General features: G+C 51.1%; 8 protein-coding genes across 8 annotated transcripts; 3 read left to right on the top strand and 5 right to left on the bottom strand.

Moving 5' to 3' along the window:
* Window positions 1-141: 141 nt before the first annotated feature.
* BDZ99DRAFT_124451 (uncharacterized protein) lies at window positions 142-776 on the top strand. The gene has a single exon (XM_033712545.1). The coding sequence runs from the start codon at window positions 281-283 to the stop codon at window positions 701-703; it is 423 nt and encodes a 140-aa protein (XP_033582804.1). The 5' UTR covers window positions 142-280; the 3' UTR covers window positions 704-776.
* Window positions 777-1,289: 513 nt separating this feature from the next.
* BDZ99DRAFT_124431 (uncharacterized protein) lies at window positions 1,290-3,247 on the bottom strand. Its single transcript, XM_033712544.1, has 4 exons — window positions 2,514-3,247; window positions 2,248-2,459; window positions 1,767-2,193; window positions 1,290-1,581 (listed from the first exon to the last, which is right to left on the bottom strand). Exons 1-4 carry the CDS (start codon window positions 3,174-3,176, stop codon window positions 1,492-1,494), a joined length of 1,392 nt encoding a protein of 463 aa, XP_033582803.1. The 5' UTR covers window positions 3,177-3,247; the 3' UTR covers window positions 1,290-1,491.
* Window positions 3,248-3,404: 157 nt separating this feature from the next.
* On the top strand, window positions 3,405-4,515 carry BDZ99DRAFT_432626 (60S ribosomal protein-like protein L18a; the record flags this gene model as incomplete). Its single annotated transcript, XM_033717350.1, has 4 exons — window positions 3,405-3,437; window positions 3,491-4,049; window positions 4,125-4,301; window positions 4,357-4,515. Exons 2-4 carry the CDS (start codon window positions 3,843-3,845, stop codon window positions 4,513-4,515), a joined length of 543 nt encoding a protein of 180 aa, XP_033582802.1. The 5' UTR covers window positions 3,405-3,437; window positions 3,491-3,842.
* Window positions 4,516-4,733: 218 nt separating this feature from the next.
* Window positions 4,734-6,054, bottom strand: BDZ99DRAFT_432624 (ClpP/crotonase; the record flags this gene model as incomplete). The annotated part of the gene is made up of 3 exons (XM_033717349.1): window positions 5,523-6,054; window positions 4,947-5,414; window positions 4,734-4,893 (listed from the first exon to the last, which is right to left on the bottom strand). Exons 1-3 carry the CDS (start codon window positions 5,840-5,842, stop codon window positions 4,734-4,736), a joined length of 948 nt encoding a protein of 315 aa, XP_033582801.1. The 5' UTR covers window positions 5,843-6,054.
* A 136-nt stretch (window positions 6,055-6,190) lies between these two features.
* Window positions 6,191-7,524, bottom strand: BDZ99DRAFT_432622 (short-chain dehydrogenase reductase SDR). The gene is made up of 2 exons (XM_033717348.1): window positions 6,994-7,524; window positions 6,191-6,943 (listed from the first exon to the last, which is right to left on the bottom strand). Exons 1-2 carry the CDS (start codon window positions 7,319-7,321, stop codon window positions 6,435-6,437), a joined length of 837 nt encoding a protein of 278 aa, XP_033582800.1. The 5' UTR covers window positions 7,322-7,524; the 3' UTR covers window positions 6,191-6,434.
* Window positions 7,525-8,032: 508 nt separating this feature from the next.
* BDZ99DRAFT_471155 (uncharacterized protein) lies at window positions 8,033-8,682 on the top strand (the record flags this gene model as incomplete). The annotated part of the gene is made up of 3 exons (XM_033721709.1): window positions 8,033-8,050; window positions 8,111-8,183; window positions 8,246-8,682. The coding sequence occupies 3 exons, from the start codon at window positions 8,033-8,035 to the stop codon at window positions 8,680-8,682; spliced, it is 528 nt and encodes a 175-aa protein (XP_033582799.1).
* A 452-nt stretch (window positions 8,683-9,134) lies between these two features.
* On the bottom strand, window positions 9,135-11,091 carry BDZ99DRAFT_484674 (isocitrate lyase and phosphorylmutase; the record flags this gene model as incomplete). Its single annotated transcript, XM_033722655.1, has 5 exons — window positions 9,135-9,492; window positions 9,558-10,110; window positions 10,288-10,630; window positions 10,679-10,834; window positions 10,885-11,091. The coding sequence occupies 5 exons, from the start codon at window positions 11,089-11,091 to the stop codon at window positions 9,135-9,137; spliced, it is 1,617 nt and encodes a 538-aa protein (XP_033582798.1).
* Window positions 11,092-12,304: 1,213 nt separating this feature from the next.
* Window positions 12,305-14,133, bottom strand: BDZ99DRAFT_375646 (DUF1365-domain-containing protein; the record flags this gene model as incomplete). Its single annotated transcript, XM_033714988.1, has 3 exons — window positions 12,305-13,061; window positions 13,108-13,712; window positions 13,762-14,133. 3 exons carry the CDS (start codon window positions 14,131-14,133, stop codon window positions 12,305-12,307), a joined length of 1,734 nt encoding a protein of 577 aa, XP_033582797.1.
* Between the last annotated feature and the right edge of the window lie 532 nt (window positions 14,134-14,665).

Genomic DNA, 14,665 nt, shown 5'->3' with positions numbered 1-14,665 from the left:
TCTGCTTCTCGACACTCGCTCGCCGCGTTGCTTCGTCCGACCTATACCATCTGGCGTTCCACCTCTACCTCGATTCGACCCATCCGACCTTCCTTTTCTTGTAAATTTATTACCGCATCTAGCATGCGGCCACGGATTGATACCCGGCGTTCTTGCTTTCTGATTCCAGCGCTTTACACCTTCTGGCACTCTCTGACCCATCCTTGTACCATATCCTCCATCCCGTTCTTATCTTTCAATCCAGCGGCAGCACGCGTGCTACACTAGCCGCTGCTGTCTGATGACTGCTTGTGTTTCTACCTTATCTTTTTCTCATTGTCTCTGCGAAAGGCCTAGAAATTGCAGCCTGTCCCAGCCCGCCCGGCTTGGCCTTGTTTTCTCGTCTTTGTTGGAGCGTTTTGCAACGGTTTCTTGTATTCGCGGAGCGCACCCAGCAAAACTCCGGAAAAAAAAATTCATTTCTGGGTTCTGCGGGGGGTGTTTTGAAATTGTCAAGGTTGTGCTTGTTTGCGGATATGGTAATCACGGCAGTCAGTTTGTCTTTTGCGGGTCTGGATTTATCACTTCTGCGGGACAGAGCCGGGTGTTCGAGAGTTACAACCATCTTGATCTGAGGCTCTCTATCATTGGAACGCGTGTATGGTGGGAATGGAGAGAGGCTACGAGAGAAATGTTGTGCTCTGTTATTTTTCGAGTTGGCTAGATTTATCTGCTGCTTAGTCTTGCTTCACGATGCAGCAACAGAAATCACAGAAACGAGTATCATCAGCATGATCATTTTCTCTAGTCCAAACTCTGCATAACTTTGTGAATTCTTAGCTACTAACAAAGGACCTACGTGACTCAAAAGCCCAAGGTCTCGCATTACTACCATTGTCCCAAACGAGCACATCCGAAGCCTGAAACCAGATATGCTGCGATCAAGCCTCGCGCGCACGATTCGATATCTGTGCAAGGTTTCCTGCGCCGCCGGGTCTCGCTTTCAACGCTAAGAGTGTGACTCATGGGGTGCTCTGGATGCAAGGCAGGGGGGACGGCAAACGCAGGTGCGGGAGACTAGGCCCGCTTGGGCGCATGACCTGTGAGCAATGAGGGCGAATGAGACGAAGAGGGCAAAGGGCGAGATGTCGGCTTGTTGAGTTGTGTGGAAGGCGTGGGTGGGCAGTTCGCAAACAGGCTCGTGGGGAATGTGGGTGGGTGCCGAGGTGGGGGTTCCGGTGGCTGTGATGAGTCGCCGCGCTGCAAAAGAAGTGTGTCAGAAGGCACCGTAGCAACTATGTGTGTGTGTATGTGTGCAATCAGTCGAGGCTGGATCGGGGCGATGGGGGGATTGGATGAATCAGATGTATTGCATGTTGGTGGTACATAGCCGGATTCTTTTTGATTTCTGTATACCGAGTATGCTTGCTGCCGGCGGCCAGTAGCAATGCGAGGAGCTGCTGGAGAGCGGCTCCATTGGGAGATGTTCAGCGATGCGTTGTGGGCTACGCATCAGACCCCTGTTCCTGGGAACGCCATGCCAGCGGTCTTGCTCAGCACGACCATGGCTCGTTCGCGAGAGATGTAACCCTTCATGAGGTTCTACGCAAGCAGATGTGTCAGCTGGTGTACGACAGTTGGGGGGGAATAACTGCGCGAGCGGCGAAACTTTTCTGCCTGCTGTGTAGGCAGCACCGGCAATGAAAAGGGGCGCGCAAGAGGCGAAGAGGGCAACATCATGTCAAGAATGATGACAGGGGAGAAGAAAAGGCGGAATAAGTACACACCTTGTATATCATGTTCGCAAGCATGCACTCAACCTCGTCGTCCTCCAGCAGCTTCCCGTCAGCCCCCAGCCCCATTCGAATCGCAGCCGCAAACTCGGCTATGGGTATCCGCGTTCTCCGAATTAGGTCTGCCTCTGTCTGGCCTTCCTTCAGTGGTTCGTAGCCGCCTGCTAGGAATACTTTGCGGAGGAGATTCCGGAGTGCAATGTCTCGGCCACGTTCCAGAGTCAGGTAGATGCGGCGCTTGACAAATTCGACTTCTCCTGCGAACAGTGCAGCGTCAAAGCCAGCCAGATCACCTTTCCTAATGCAGGCTGCAATAGGACCAAACAGAGCTTGGAGGCGTGGGTACGGCGACAACAGTTCGGAAGTCGGAAGTTTGTGAGTGGTGATAAGTCGACAAGGAATCAAATACGTGAGAATCTGCCTGTTCGAGGTTATAAATGATTGCTAGCCGTAGTAAATGATTGTTTCAACTTACTGATGATTCTTGTATGCGCTCTTGTGACACAACTGCCAGGCTTCTGTCAGGTTCTGCTCTGCCTGTACATAGTCCTCTCGAAGGAATGTCATGACTCCAATGTAGTACTTAAACGTGACTATTTCTGATCTGGGGAATCTATAGAGTGATGGCATGTCAAACTGAGCATTGATCGCTTGCACCATATTCTTAGATAGGCTGACGGCGTTTAGCTGTATGGTGATCGTCGTTAGTCTTTACACAATTGAGTAGATTTAGAGGCCTACCTTGAAGTAAGTCTTGAACATCAAGTTCGCAGTGAAGTATGTACCCCATTTTCGGGAGTACTCAACGGGAGCCCTGTCCTGAAGGCACATGTTGAACACCCTATTCAACACCCTAGCATAATCCTCTAGTTTCTCATTTTTGCCAACGGAGCTGACAATGTCGTCTTGAAGGCCCGTGCTGAAATTGATGCTTCCTTTTGCGTTAACGCTCTGCTCATCTGCCTTAATTGCATAGGTCCGCAAATCCGTTAGAGCCGTGTAAAGGCAAGGAATCGTCCAGAATGGCAAGACGCTCGAGCTGTGGTATTTGATGAGACTGTTGGTAAACGCCTTCCACACATCGTAGACCTCGCCATACTGTCCATCTTTTAGTTCCCCTCGATCTGTGCTTTCTTCCAAGCCTATGAACTCGCCCACTGCTTTCCAATAGTTGACAAAGACCTCTGCCCAGGCATTCACTTCTGCACTGTCGAACGAAAAGCCGTTCCGGGGCGTGAGACTGTAGTGAATCTCTCCGTCAATGTGCTGTGCGTTTGACGCTCGGCGGAGATCGTAGAAGAAATTAGGGCTGGAAGCGGGAGCCTTGGTACTGAATATCTTGGCGAGCTCAGTTCCATTCTCCTCTGCGACGCATTGGTGAAAGCGGCCGATGATCCGATCCATTTCTACGCGGATCAGCAGGTGTGTAAAATTTGGTGGATCGAAGGAGCCATCAGGCGGTGCTGGAGCAGCTTAGGGCATTGCTGTCCGCTGGGATGCTTGGCCTAAGGTTGAGGAAGGACGTTCGCAGAGTACGCTAGCCATTTGGGGCTTAGCGGCTCGCTAATAATTAGCATTCCTTGGCGAGCGCACCTCCATCATTTTCGTTACTGCGACTCTTCTCCAGACGACGTCTAACCCTACGACATCACGACAGCATTCAAGGTAAGCATCAACCCATCCTTTCTGTCTCACAGGCGAGTGCTGACAATGTGCAGATGGGTAAGCAGAATTCCATACCTTTGCGTTTAAACTGGACGACACTTGCACCGGCGGGTCTGAGCACTTTTCCTTCCTACGGCTCTCGAAACGACGCTATCTAGACCGGCTCTATAATAGTCGAAGAATGGGTATGGTTGCAAGAAAATAGGGTGGAGGAATGACGGTCTTTGTGGCGCTGGATTGTCTGGATAAGAGACGACTGTCAACTCCGAATATCTGCAATCCTTCCGCGATCCAAACCGCGACACTTCAGGCGCTTCTCCGGCTCTCTTCGCCAATCCTGGATCCTCTGTTGCAATTTCACCGACAGAAACCGTCTATCACATCGTATTGGGAGGAAGTTCAAGGATGCTAACGTCTACTCCCACAGGTCGTCTCCAGGAATACCAGGTCATTGGGCGCCATCTGCCCAGCGAGGCCAACCCCGCCCCCAAGCTGTACCGGATGCGCATCTTTGCTCCTAACACTGTTGTTGCCAAATCGCGATTCTGGTACTTCCTCGGAAGACTGCGTAAGATCAAGAAGGCGAACGGCGAAATTGTCTCCCTGAACCAGGTATGCTTACACCAGTCGAGCTTTCGAAGGACACCGGCATTTTTGCCAATAGCGGATACTAATACTCGTCTTCAGATCCACGAGAAGCGTCCCCAGAAGGTCAAGAACTTCGGCATCTGGATCCGCTACGACTCACGCTCTGGCACCCACAACATGTACAAGGAGTACCGTGAGATGTCGCGAACTGAAGCCGTGGATGCTCTCTACCAGGACATGGCCGCACGTCACCGATCTCGTTTCAGGTCAATTCACGTAAGTGTTTCTAGGATTGTCATTGTGGAACGCTTCTAATCTAATTTCTTTCTAGATCCTCAAGGTTGTTGAGGTTGAGAAGGCCGCAGACATCCGCCGTCCATACATCAAGCAGCTCCTGACCAAGGATCTGAAATTCCCTCTCCCACATCGCGTTGGCCGTAGCGCCAGCAAGAAGATCTTCACTGCTCACCGACCCTCGACTTTCTACTAAGCGTTTTCTATTGTTGGTGGGGTGGATCGGAGTGGACTCATCGGCATAAAGGGCAAGGTCGGCATTGCTTCGATTACGAGTGGAAGTAACTAAGGAATGAATCAAAAGCCCTTGAAATATCATTCGACCAGGTCTCATTGAACGTGCCTATATCACTGCTCCCATTCATTCATTGGTATCCGTATTTTGACAACACTAAAGACTATCCCATAAATCTCTTAGAGCCTCGGCTTCGCGCCCGTTTTGTCAGCTTTTGCCCTCCCAACGATATCAACTGGCATCCACCATGGATACGCTGATGGGGAACTGTTTTCCATAGTCCCCGAGAATTGTGCCGGCCTCTTCTCTAAGAATGACTTCACGCCTTCCTTGTTATCCCTGAAGTCATGATCAATATTACGAGTTCGCAATTTAGACAGGACCCAACTTACTGGCTCACAAACAACTCGTAAAGTATCCTTGAATCTAGGAGATGTGTCCCCTCGGCAGATCCCGTATCGCGATACATCATCTCCCTCATGAGATACGTGCTAACCACACTTGTGTTCTTTACCACGTCCTCCGCAATCTCGAGTGCCTTGGGAAGGACATCCTCAGGTATATCACAAAGCTCGGAGAAGAGTGTTCCAAAGAGCTTGTCATCCGCCTTGTATGTCGAGCCTGTGGTGACGAGGTGTATCGCTCGGGAGTGTCCGATGAGGCGCGGTAGGAAGAAGGATGAGCAGGCTTCCATGACGAGACCACGCCTGGCGAAGACAAACCCAATCTTGGCAGCTTTGTAGGCCACACGAATGGACATAGGAAGGCACATGGTAATTCCAACGCCGACAGCGGAGCCTTGAAGAGCACCGATTGTGGGTTTGCGGCAGGAGTTGATAGCTAGAGTAACGCGACCGCCTCTATAGGGCGATGTATGTCAGCCATGAGCATCCTAATCCCCTCAAACCAAGCCACTGAGATGCTGAATGCCTGATTGAACTTGGTGCTAATTTGGGAGAAGTACATACCCATCTCTATGCTCATTGATAGGCTCCTGGCCACCCACAAACCCCTGCTCAAGATCCGCACCCGCACAGAATATCCTCCCATGTCCCGTCACTACAATGCACTTCACGCGGTCGTCAACATCGAACATGCCAAACGCCTGCTCCATCTCGCGCATAAGTGTGCTTGTGAAGGCATTGTGCTTGCCCGGGCGGTACAGAGTCAGGACGATGATGGACGTTGCTGTGGGAGACGACTTGGGGTAGTGCGTGGTGCGAATCTCTTTCCAGGGGAGAGAGCTGTAGGAAGAGGGGAGCGCAATCGGTGTGTGAGGTTCTGGCATTGTAGCGTTGAGGGGTCTTCACAGTGAGGGCGGGGGTCTGGGTGGAGGTCAATGGATTCGATGTGGGAATTGATGCGTAAATACGGGGAGAGAAAGACTTTATTGTTAGGAAGATACATGGCGGATGTTTATAAGCCTCATAGTGAGCCTATGCACGTTCGCTAGCTGTTGCGGAGAAGGCCAGGAATCTGGGGAAACTCTCCAAGGTCCCGAGGTCCCTTGGTCCCTGGAGAGGCGCTTGTGGTGTGGATCGGTTTAGCTTTGCCGGGTTGCCAAGACAGGGCTTGATCGTTTTCCGATTCGATTCTCCTGACTCTGCTCTGCTCTTACATTACATCTTCCATTCATCACATCGAGATGTCAAATCGATGGATCGCGCTCGGATCAGTCTGGTGTCAACAGGCTATTAATCCCAGAGTTTGCGGGCCGCTTCAACTATCAACTTCGAAGACCGAGCATTATGAATTGAAAAACGTTTAGAAACAGTGGCACATTATTGGCACGGTTCGAGGCTGCGAATGTTTTGTAGCTTCCCATCGTTTGTCTATTCATTGTTCTGCTCTATCTCTACTTTTACCGCATGATCCTGGAATCAGTTGAACCAGGCACGCATACGGGCCATGTACTCCTCGTCACTCTTTGACTCAACTCTTGCCTTGAGAAACCCAAAATCATCAGCTCCACAAACGTATCGAACCTTATTCGTACCGTCTGTTGCCGCAATGTACACAATGTGCGCAAGTTCCGTTACTTCTAGCGCGCCAGAAGAACCCATAGCCTGGAGTTTCGGGACCATCTCTTGCATATACGCACCATACGTAGGAACTAGGGCTTCGTCCATGGCGATATGTGCAACAGACGACTCCACAAGTTTGGTTCCCCCAACACCAACAGTAGGAACAATGCTCTTGACAAAGATGTTCAATGGCGCGAGTTCGTAAGAGAGCGCTTCGGTGAAGCCTTCCAGCGCGAATTTGCTGGCTGTGTACATCGTGCCTAATGGCGAGCCCCACAGGCCGGCACCACTACCCATATTGACGATTCCTCCATGGCCGCTAGCTCGAAAGTGTGGTAGGATAGCTCGAGTTACATCCATTACTCCTAGTAAAATATCAGTATAGTAGAAAACAAATCATAACTGGACCTCCCACCAAATAGGTTTACGTCGAATTGATCTCGGCATTTGGTTGGCGATGTCATCTCAAAAATGCCGTACTGCGCGTAACCAGCATTGTTGAAGAGGACGTCGATCTTCCCGAACTTCGCAATGGCTGCGTCGATGGCTGGTTGTATGCTGCTAGCGTCGACAACGTCCAGTCTTTCTAGTAGCAATCGGCTAGCGTCCAACTGTTTGAGCTCGGATGCTTCCCCTGGCTTTCTCATTGTCGCGGCAACATTCCACCCTTTCTCAAAGAAAAGCCTGGAGACTGCTGCACCGATTCCTGAGCTTGCTCCTGTAATGAAAATGGTTCGCGGCATCGCTTCAGGTTTGACTTTTCTTTGTGGTCCGGAAAAGGAAGACTACAATGGGCTTTGCGAAGCCTGCGTTGTTGGTATAGCTGACGAAGAATCAAACATGACCAAACGCTTTATACGCGTTCCTACCCACAAGTCTCTCATGCTACACCTTAAATAGCAGGCTAAGTCTGCAGATTCTGTATGCTGCTCACGATACATGCTCACCTCTCCTACAGAATTGACATTCCGTACTCCGATTATTCTTAGCACGTATATCAAGCTTTTGATATTTAGCGGGCTGTTGCTCACCTCACCTGCATGAGAGTCGGCCCGCGATCTGGTCTTCATTTTTGCCGAATGACCCTATTACGGAAACTCAATAATTCGATCATTACCTCAGTAGCTCCCGAGGTCTTGCCATACAGTAAATCTCTTGAGAGGAGAGTAGAATTTACGCCCATTCTTTTATGGGCAGCAATCTTAGTTTATGGATGATCCATTGAAGGAAAAGATACTGCCCAATCACGGGATACCGTTGTGAAGTAAGCGCATCCTGCTCCCTGTAGCCTCGAAATCGGCCCAATGTCAGGCCGCTGAGGAGAGCCACGGAGATCAATACTTGAGCTGTGTTGTTGAGGCATCAAACTCTACGCTTTCTATTGATATCCGGCCTAATGTTACCCCATTCAGACCATGGAATCATATAAGTAGGCTAGGCTTGCTGATACCAGCATGAGCATACGTCCACAGGTCCGTATTCACGCTCCGGATAACAGACGGGGCGCATAATTGCATGCGATGGATGCACAGCCTGCCAAGAGAGGCAGCTACCGCGTGTCGGAAAGGAGGAAGGAGCAGAATCGGCAATCTCAACGTGCTTATCGTGCGTGCAGTTCTACCGACTCTATCATGGCAACACGGACAGGCCACTGACAGTGTTGGTAGGGGAGAAGAAGAAGAGGCGACTACAGACTCTTGAGAGACTTGCTGTATCCCAAAAATGGGCCGAGATTACGGGCGCCTTCGCATCAGACACCATTCCAGATGAACAAAGCACTTTCGATCTCTCGAGGCCGTTTGGCCCTGATGCCCATCGAATGAATTATGGACTACTATTGGATCTTCAAGGACCAGCTACCGCCAGAGACCAAAACATTGGAAGCGAGAAAGTCCCTGGAGATAACTCTGCAGCACCACCAATAGGGATCCATACCACGTCGCGATCGAAACCTTCAGCGCCACACCTTCACGACTTACCGTCGAGTTTCAGCATCATGAACTCTTCCGGACAAACAGATCCTCCTCTCGATACTACGTCCTTTGGTGCATGTGCTGGCATTCCTTACGGTCGATTCAATACGTTTAAATTACCCCAGCTTTGATTGTCAATAGAGTGTCGATATTGAGGAATATTGCATCATCACCGGGAAAATCGTGGCTTCGGAACAACTTTGGATACCTAACATGCCGTGGCAAACCACCCGAACTTCTCCGACTTTGCGGGTCTGATATTGGCACGGAGATCTCCGCCGATAGCGGCGCAGTCTCTGAAACTTTATTTTCCGCTCGTGAATCGACGAAGGGTCTTGGATGGAAATTTTGCATGTGACTAGCACGGAGAAACAACACTGTTTCCAAAACCTCTTACCACCGCCCAGACTAGTATGGGAGTACCAACAGAGGCGGACAAGGGCCAAAAGAACGTATAGATGAGTCAGGAAGACAGGAAACCACCAATGGGAACTTTAAGGGCTAATGGGATAGCATACCGCGATGCAACAATTTCTTTTAAAGAATAGTCTACAGATAAACGTATATCTCTCCAATTACATGCTTACTTGAATTGATCCTCAGTAACACCCGCGCCCATGGCGGCGGTGCTGCTGACACCGCCGCTGACCATCTTCAGCATGTTATCAACATAATTCGCACCAGACCACTTCTGGTGGGTAAGGACGTCGACCTTATTCTCCGCTTCAGGCTCTTGGATGATCTCGCCATAAGCGCGCATGCCGTTCTTGGCATATGCCTTGGAGAAGGTGTCGGCTATGAGGGCCGTTTGATGCAGGCCAGCGAGGGTGATGAACTGCCAGCAGTAGCCCAGCTTGGCGAGCCGCTGGATGTATGTCTCCTGCTCGTCGCGGGGCATAGCAGCTTTCCAGTTGAATGAAGGTGAGAGGTTGTAAGAGAGCCTGGAGGTTTTATTAGCGTTTTTGTTTTCCTTCTGAAATCTAAATGGTTGAAAAGCAAAACTCACTTTTGCTCTGGCCAAATGGCATGGACACCTTCAGCGAACTCCTTGGCCTGCTCATAATCGGGCAGCTTGCTCTCCATCCAGATCAGATCGGCAAACGGCGCATATGCAATGGCGCGGTTTATGGCGCACCCACAGCCGCCCTTGTAGCGATAGTAGCCCTCGCGAGTTCGTGCAGCCTCCCAATTGAAGTAGACGTCGACGCCCGTCAGGCCCTTTGCAATGGCGCGTGCTTCTGCGTTACTCTTGCCCTTGGAGGCAGACAGGAACTCCTGGATTAGGCCCTGCTTGTTCACATGCACACCGGCGTTGATGGTGTCGGTCACGGCCTCGTGGAAAAGCTTGATATTGGCCTCGCGAGTCCACGCATCCTCGATGGCCTGCAGTTCATCGCCAGACTTGCCGGCCTGTTCGGCGGTGTACATTAGCTCCGATAGCGGCTGAAGTGCGGGGTTTGTGCTCCCCAGGATGTAGTAGTGGTCGCGGGGGTCGATGGTCGACGTAATTAGCGTTGCGGCTTCCGAGTCGGTACGTGCAATGGCTAGGAGATCGGTGCCTATCACATGTCAGACTAATTCTTACTCTAGGGTAGCTCAATACGACGAAGAAAGAGGAGGGGAAAAGGGATAAAGGGACCTCAAAAATTCGGGAATTAGAAAGAAGATGTTGTCAAGCAGGAATCGTGGAGATGGAAGAAAAGAGCTGAGGGACATCTAAAGCGGATCACACTTACCCATTATGTCGGCTTGTGCCCTTATTGCCACAAGGCGGTTGATGTGCTCGCTGATGGGTACCAGCACTTTGCCCGCCATGTGTCCACACTTCTTCGTGCCTGGAGCCTGGTCCTCAATGTGAATGCCTGCAGCGCCCTTTTCGATGAACAGCTTCGTAAGCTTCATGATGGCTGTTAGGCCGCCATGCCCGGTGTCTGCATCAGCAACAATGGGCCTCAGAAAGTCGGTATTGGCTACTTTTGACCGGTTCGCCTTGGGTGTGGTAAGCCGTTCCTCGCGCTGCTTTCGGTCATGGAAGAGCTGTGCCATGAAGAGATGTTGAACTTTGTTTGGGACGGTAGTCTAGGCATTATTAGTTTTTGAGAGGGCCCATAGGTTCAAGGAACTTGCCATGGGGTAATCTGCGAGATCTGGACCGGGCTCATCTGTGGACGAGGCGGTTGAAGAGCACTGCCAGCCGGAAACGTAGACAGTATCCAGGTATTTGGCCATCTGAGTAACCATGACGGGGTCCAAACAGCCATAGGTGAAGCTAGCTTCTTTATTCTACACAGATGTCAGCGGATGCTTTAGAGTGGATCTGTTGAGACTTCTACCTTGAATCTTTGCTCGACCGTCTGCCACAGCTTTTTCGATAGATCGTTGCTTGGGTATGTGAGTTTTATGGTGCCCCTCTTGGACACGATCTGCTCAGCCGTGAAGGGCCGCTTGGTGAAGCGCCATCGCGAGTCGGACCACCACTGCTTGACAGCTTGAACCTCGTCCTGGTACTTCTGCTCCTCGGCATCCAGGTACGACGCCATGGTGTGTCTTGGTGTCTGTGCTTGTACAGAGCTTGGGAAGGATAGTTCTGTAGGGCGGAGGTAGTGGCTGAAGTGAGTCGAGTATCAGAGCAGCAATTATATCAAAGAAAGAGGAGCGCGAACAGTTTCACAGTCACTGCAGTCAAAGAATGGACAGGAAGACGTAATGGGCAGAGCACGCTCGGCGGGAGGAGGGCGGTCTATTAGAAGGGAAACATACATTCCACCCAGTCATATTGTCGGGAAACATCGGGCCAGAGGCAGCACATCTGGAGCACTGGACCATTGGGCCGAGGGGCACGCCCGGCGCATCGAGGATGAGAGGAGCAGCTGGGCGAGGCGGAGGCTTCTGGCGGCGATTCGATTGATGGCCCTCGGCCCAAAGGGAGGCATGTCCAGCACTGGCCGACGGACTAGTGCCCGCCACCGGACGAGCTTCACGTGCACGCGGCCATGACGTCTCGGGTGTGCGAGTGCCTGCAATACGGTTGGCTGCGCGGCGGGGGATTTGGGTGAATTGGCGAGCCGCACGCAGTCGTTGGTGCGGTGCAGTTGCGCAGCGTAGGGTGCTGTTTGCATGTGAGGCCAGGTCTCGTGCCCTCCTGCCCTTCGACGACGCATGGCGGTCAGAGCCTTGTCTGGCATGTGAAGCTGAGGCCGGAGAACGAGGCTGGTGAAGAATGCACCCCTCGTACGGCAGACTGCACAGGCGGTAGTGCAGATTCACGATTTTGAGAAAGGCATGTCTGCGGACCCAACTCCGCTGCGACGAGTGGCCTGACGATGCTGGCGTCGCGGAGAGCTTCACATCGAAGCCGAGGATTCGACTCAGCCACTGAAAGTGTAGCGAGAGCCATTCCACTGTCATGACATGCGGTGATGTGATTGCAGTGAGCAACCCTCGACTGCAGTGTCCCGTATTCTGTAAGTCCTGGAGTCTGGACCTCGGCTATCGATCCTCCAGGTCGAGGTGTCAAGGCCCAAGAACATCACGACACTGCTTCCTGCTCTGTCTGAAATAGCGTCTGGTTCGCCGGTCCGAGATGGGATGTGGTATGCCCGTCTGGCATTTACATATTACCGGCATTCAGTACTTGGCATCAGGAGAACGTTGGAGATGGTGATAGCTATCTTCTAACATGATCGAACAACTGCCCTTCTAGACGCAATATAAGGTACGCTACGATGACACGTTTCTCACGCTGTAAATTCCTCACACCGCCCCTTTCAAACATGACCACGCATGCACCGCTCCAACCCTTATTGCAGCACCCGTCAGCACCATCAACTGCCATTCCCTGCCGTCAGCCTGGCTTTCATCTCCCCGACTTGAGATAGCCGGCATACAACCAACTACCAGAACTGTTCGAAGAAGGATATCAGCTGCACTGAGAAGTTCAGTGAAGCCAAAAGCAATTCTCTGAGCTAGAAATACCCTTATAGCCGTCCTCCGATACAGCCCCACATTCTCGCAAGAGAGCTGCACAAAAATATCCATGTCTGAGAATGGTAGCTTTCTGATGTCCTCCGTCGAGGCTGCAGTTGGCTGACTTGGTATGATGGGATAGACAGGCACTCCAGGCGCGCAGCGTAGTCTACGAAGTGTAGACCATCGTATGCTGTCCCATCCACCAAGTCTGACATCTTCAGATTCTGCGCGTTTCGGCAACAGTAGCGGCAGATTCTCTGGATTCGAGAGCGAGATTGTGCGATTCCTCTGATCGGTGCATAGACACTCACGGTCGAATGCCTCAGATGTGTGTGCGTAGTGAATGAAGCGTGAGTAGAATGCTGGGGAGAGAACTCGAATCTCCATATGCTTTGGTGGAACGTTCGGCGTCAAACACGTGTTGGCTGACTTAAACTCCTTGGTATTCTTTGAAAGAGCTGACTTGTATGTAATTTGTAGTGGTCCTTTAACACGTTCGGCCAGCGAGGAGATATACTGTTCGAAATATCGTTCAAGGATTCTTCTTTCATCAGTTCTTAGTCCTTTACGCGAGGCTTCTAACTCACATTTCCTCTCTTGACGCAGTTCTGGCAATGCTCGTCAATGCTACCCCTGGTCTAAACCAGACATGCAGACTTCGCACGAAGAATAGTTTCGTTGCCTCGCGAATAATCCTCGGAAAAGTCACTAGCCCAATCCACCAATACTGCAGCATGAAGCAGAATGTGTCCCAAGCACTAAAAGTGGCTGGGTCAAGCGGTGGCCCTATCGAGAAAACTCTTGCTACTAATTTCGCATGATTCTTGGAAGACATCAGGGTTATGGTATTGTCAATGTTCACGGTCGAGCTTCCCGAATTGAATGGATCTGCTGCTTTCAAGGTGTACGAGCCCTTGAGAGAATTGAAAGGGGATACGTGGAAATCTTTTTGCCAGACATTTCGGAATCTGTTTGTCTTACTCAACTCGTTGGGCTCCGTAGCGGACGAAGGCTGGGCACGCAATAGGTATATTCGTCTCTCATCAAATGTGTTGTTGACCTCCAAAATCATCATTTTCAGCGTTTGATCATGTCCGTAGATATACCAAAATGAAACAGGGTTGAAGGAATAGCCTAGAACTCGAGAGGCAGTGACCAAGTAAGCTTCATGCCATTCGTCGTCATCGACTCCCTGTGTACTGTGAGCTCTTCCAGCCCCTAGAAGTCGGATGCGGACGTACCTGAGCTTTCAGAGTCTCTCTGAGCTTCTCGACAAGTCCTAGCTCCGCACTTCCTCTTTCTAAATAGTCTTCAGCCCTGATTTGCAGCCATCCTTTTCCGTTGCTTTTCGTGGTATCTTTCTGATCCGCTGAGAGAATTCCACTCTTAGCCCCATTCCAAGGAACAGGAACACCAACAAGGAGATATGAATACTCGAATGAGTGACGTTTAGGGAAGGTTCGTGTATGTGTTGTGCGGCATGGGAATATCAGCGGCTTTAGCCGTGATTTACGATCTCCGTTGTTAGGAAGTCCGTTCTTTATTTGACCATCTAGACGAGTTGAACCACTGAGACGCTGAAGCCCTAAAACGGGTCGTTGGGAAATCCTCATACGGATTACGATGCTCAATAGGAAGATCACGGAAGCAGACCATACCGACCACGAGCCACCTATCGGTCTAGTCGGCCAGAGACCTACAATGGATCTCTTCAAAATACTCCTCCAAGTCCATGCGACTTGTCCAAAGAAGATCCAGGAGTCGGTCAACGCGGTCGGGTCATTGCGAAGCGCCCGCACATTCTTAAGAAGCAGCCATGTCACCACATGGCCAGAATATTGCGAGAAACCTGATGAAGGAGCGTAGATCGCAGCAATGATGAGAATGTCAATTGGTACTGACGTAAAGAGCCTGCGGAGGGTGCGTCGGCGCATGGCAGTATTCGCTTTGATGGCTTGTGGTGGAGATGCAGACGCACCAAACACTGCGACTGCTGTGACGAGGTGACGAGGTGATGAGGGGCACTAATCCCGATTGATGGTGTCGTTCATGCAGGTACCAATGTCGGCAGTCGGTGTTTGCAGGCATCCTCGTTCATAGATTCGCTACCTTTGTATGTGAGGATCAATGACGTTGAATATATAA

The sequence above is a fragment of the Mytilinidion resinicola genome (assembly GCF_010093595.1).
Source record: "Mytilinidion resinicola strain CBS 304.34 unplaced genomic scaffold BDZ99scaffold_2, whole genome shotgun sequence".
Classification (NCBI taxonomy): Eukaryota; Fungi; Ascomycota; class Dothideomycetes; order Mytilinidiales; family Mytilinidiaceae; genus Mytilinidion; species Mytilinidion resinicola.
This window is presented reverse-complemented; position numbering and strand designations above follow the sequence as displayed.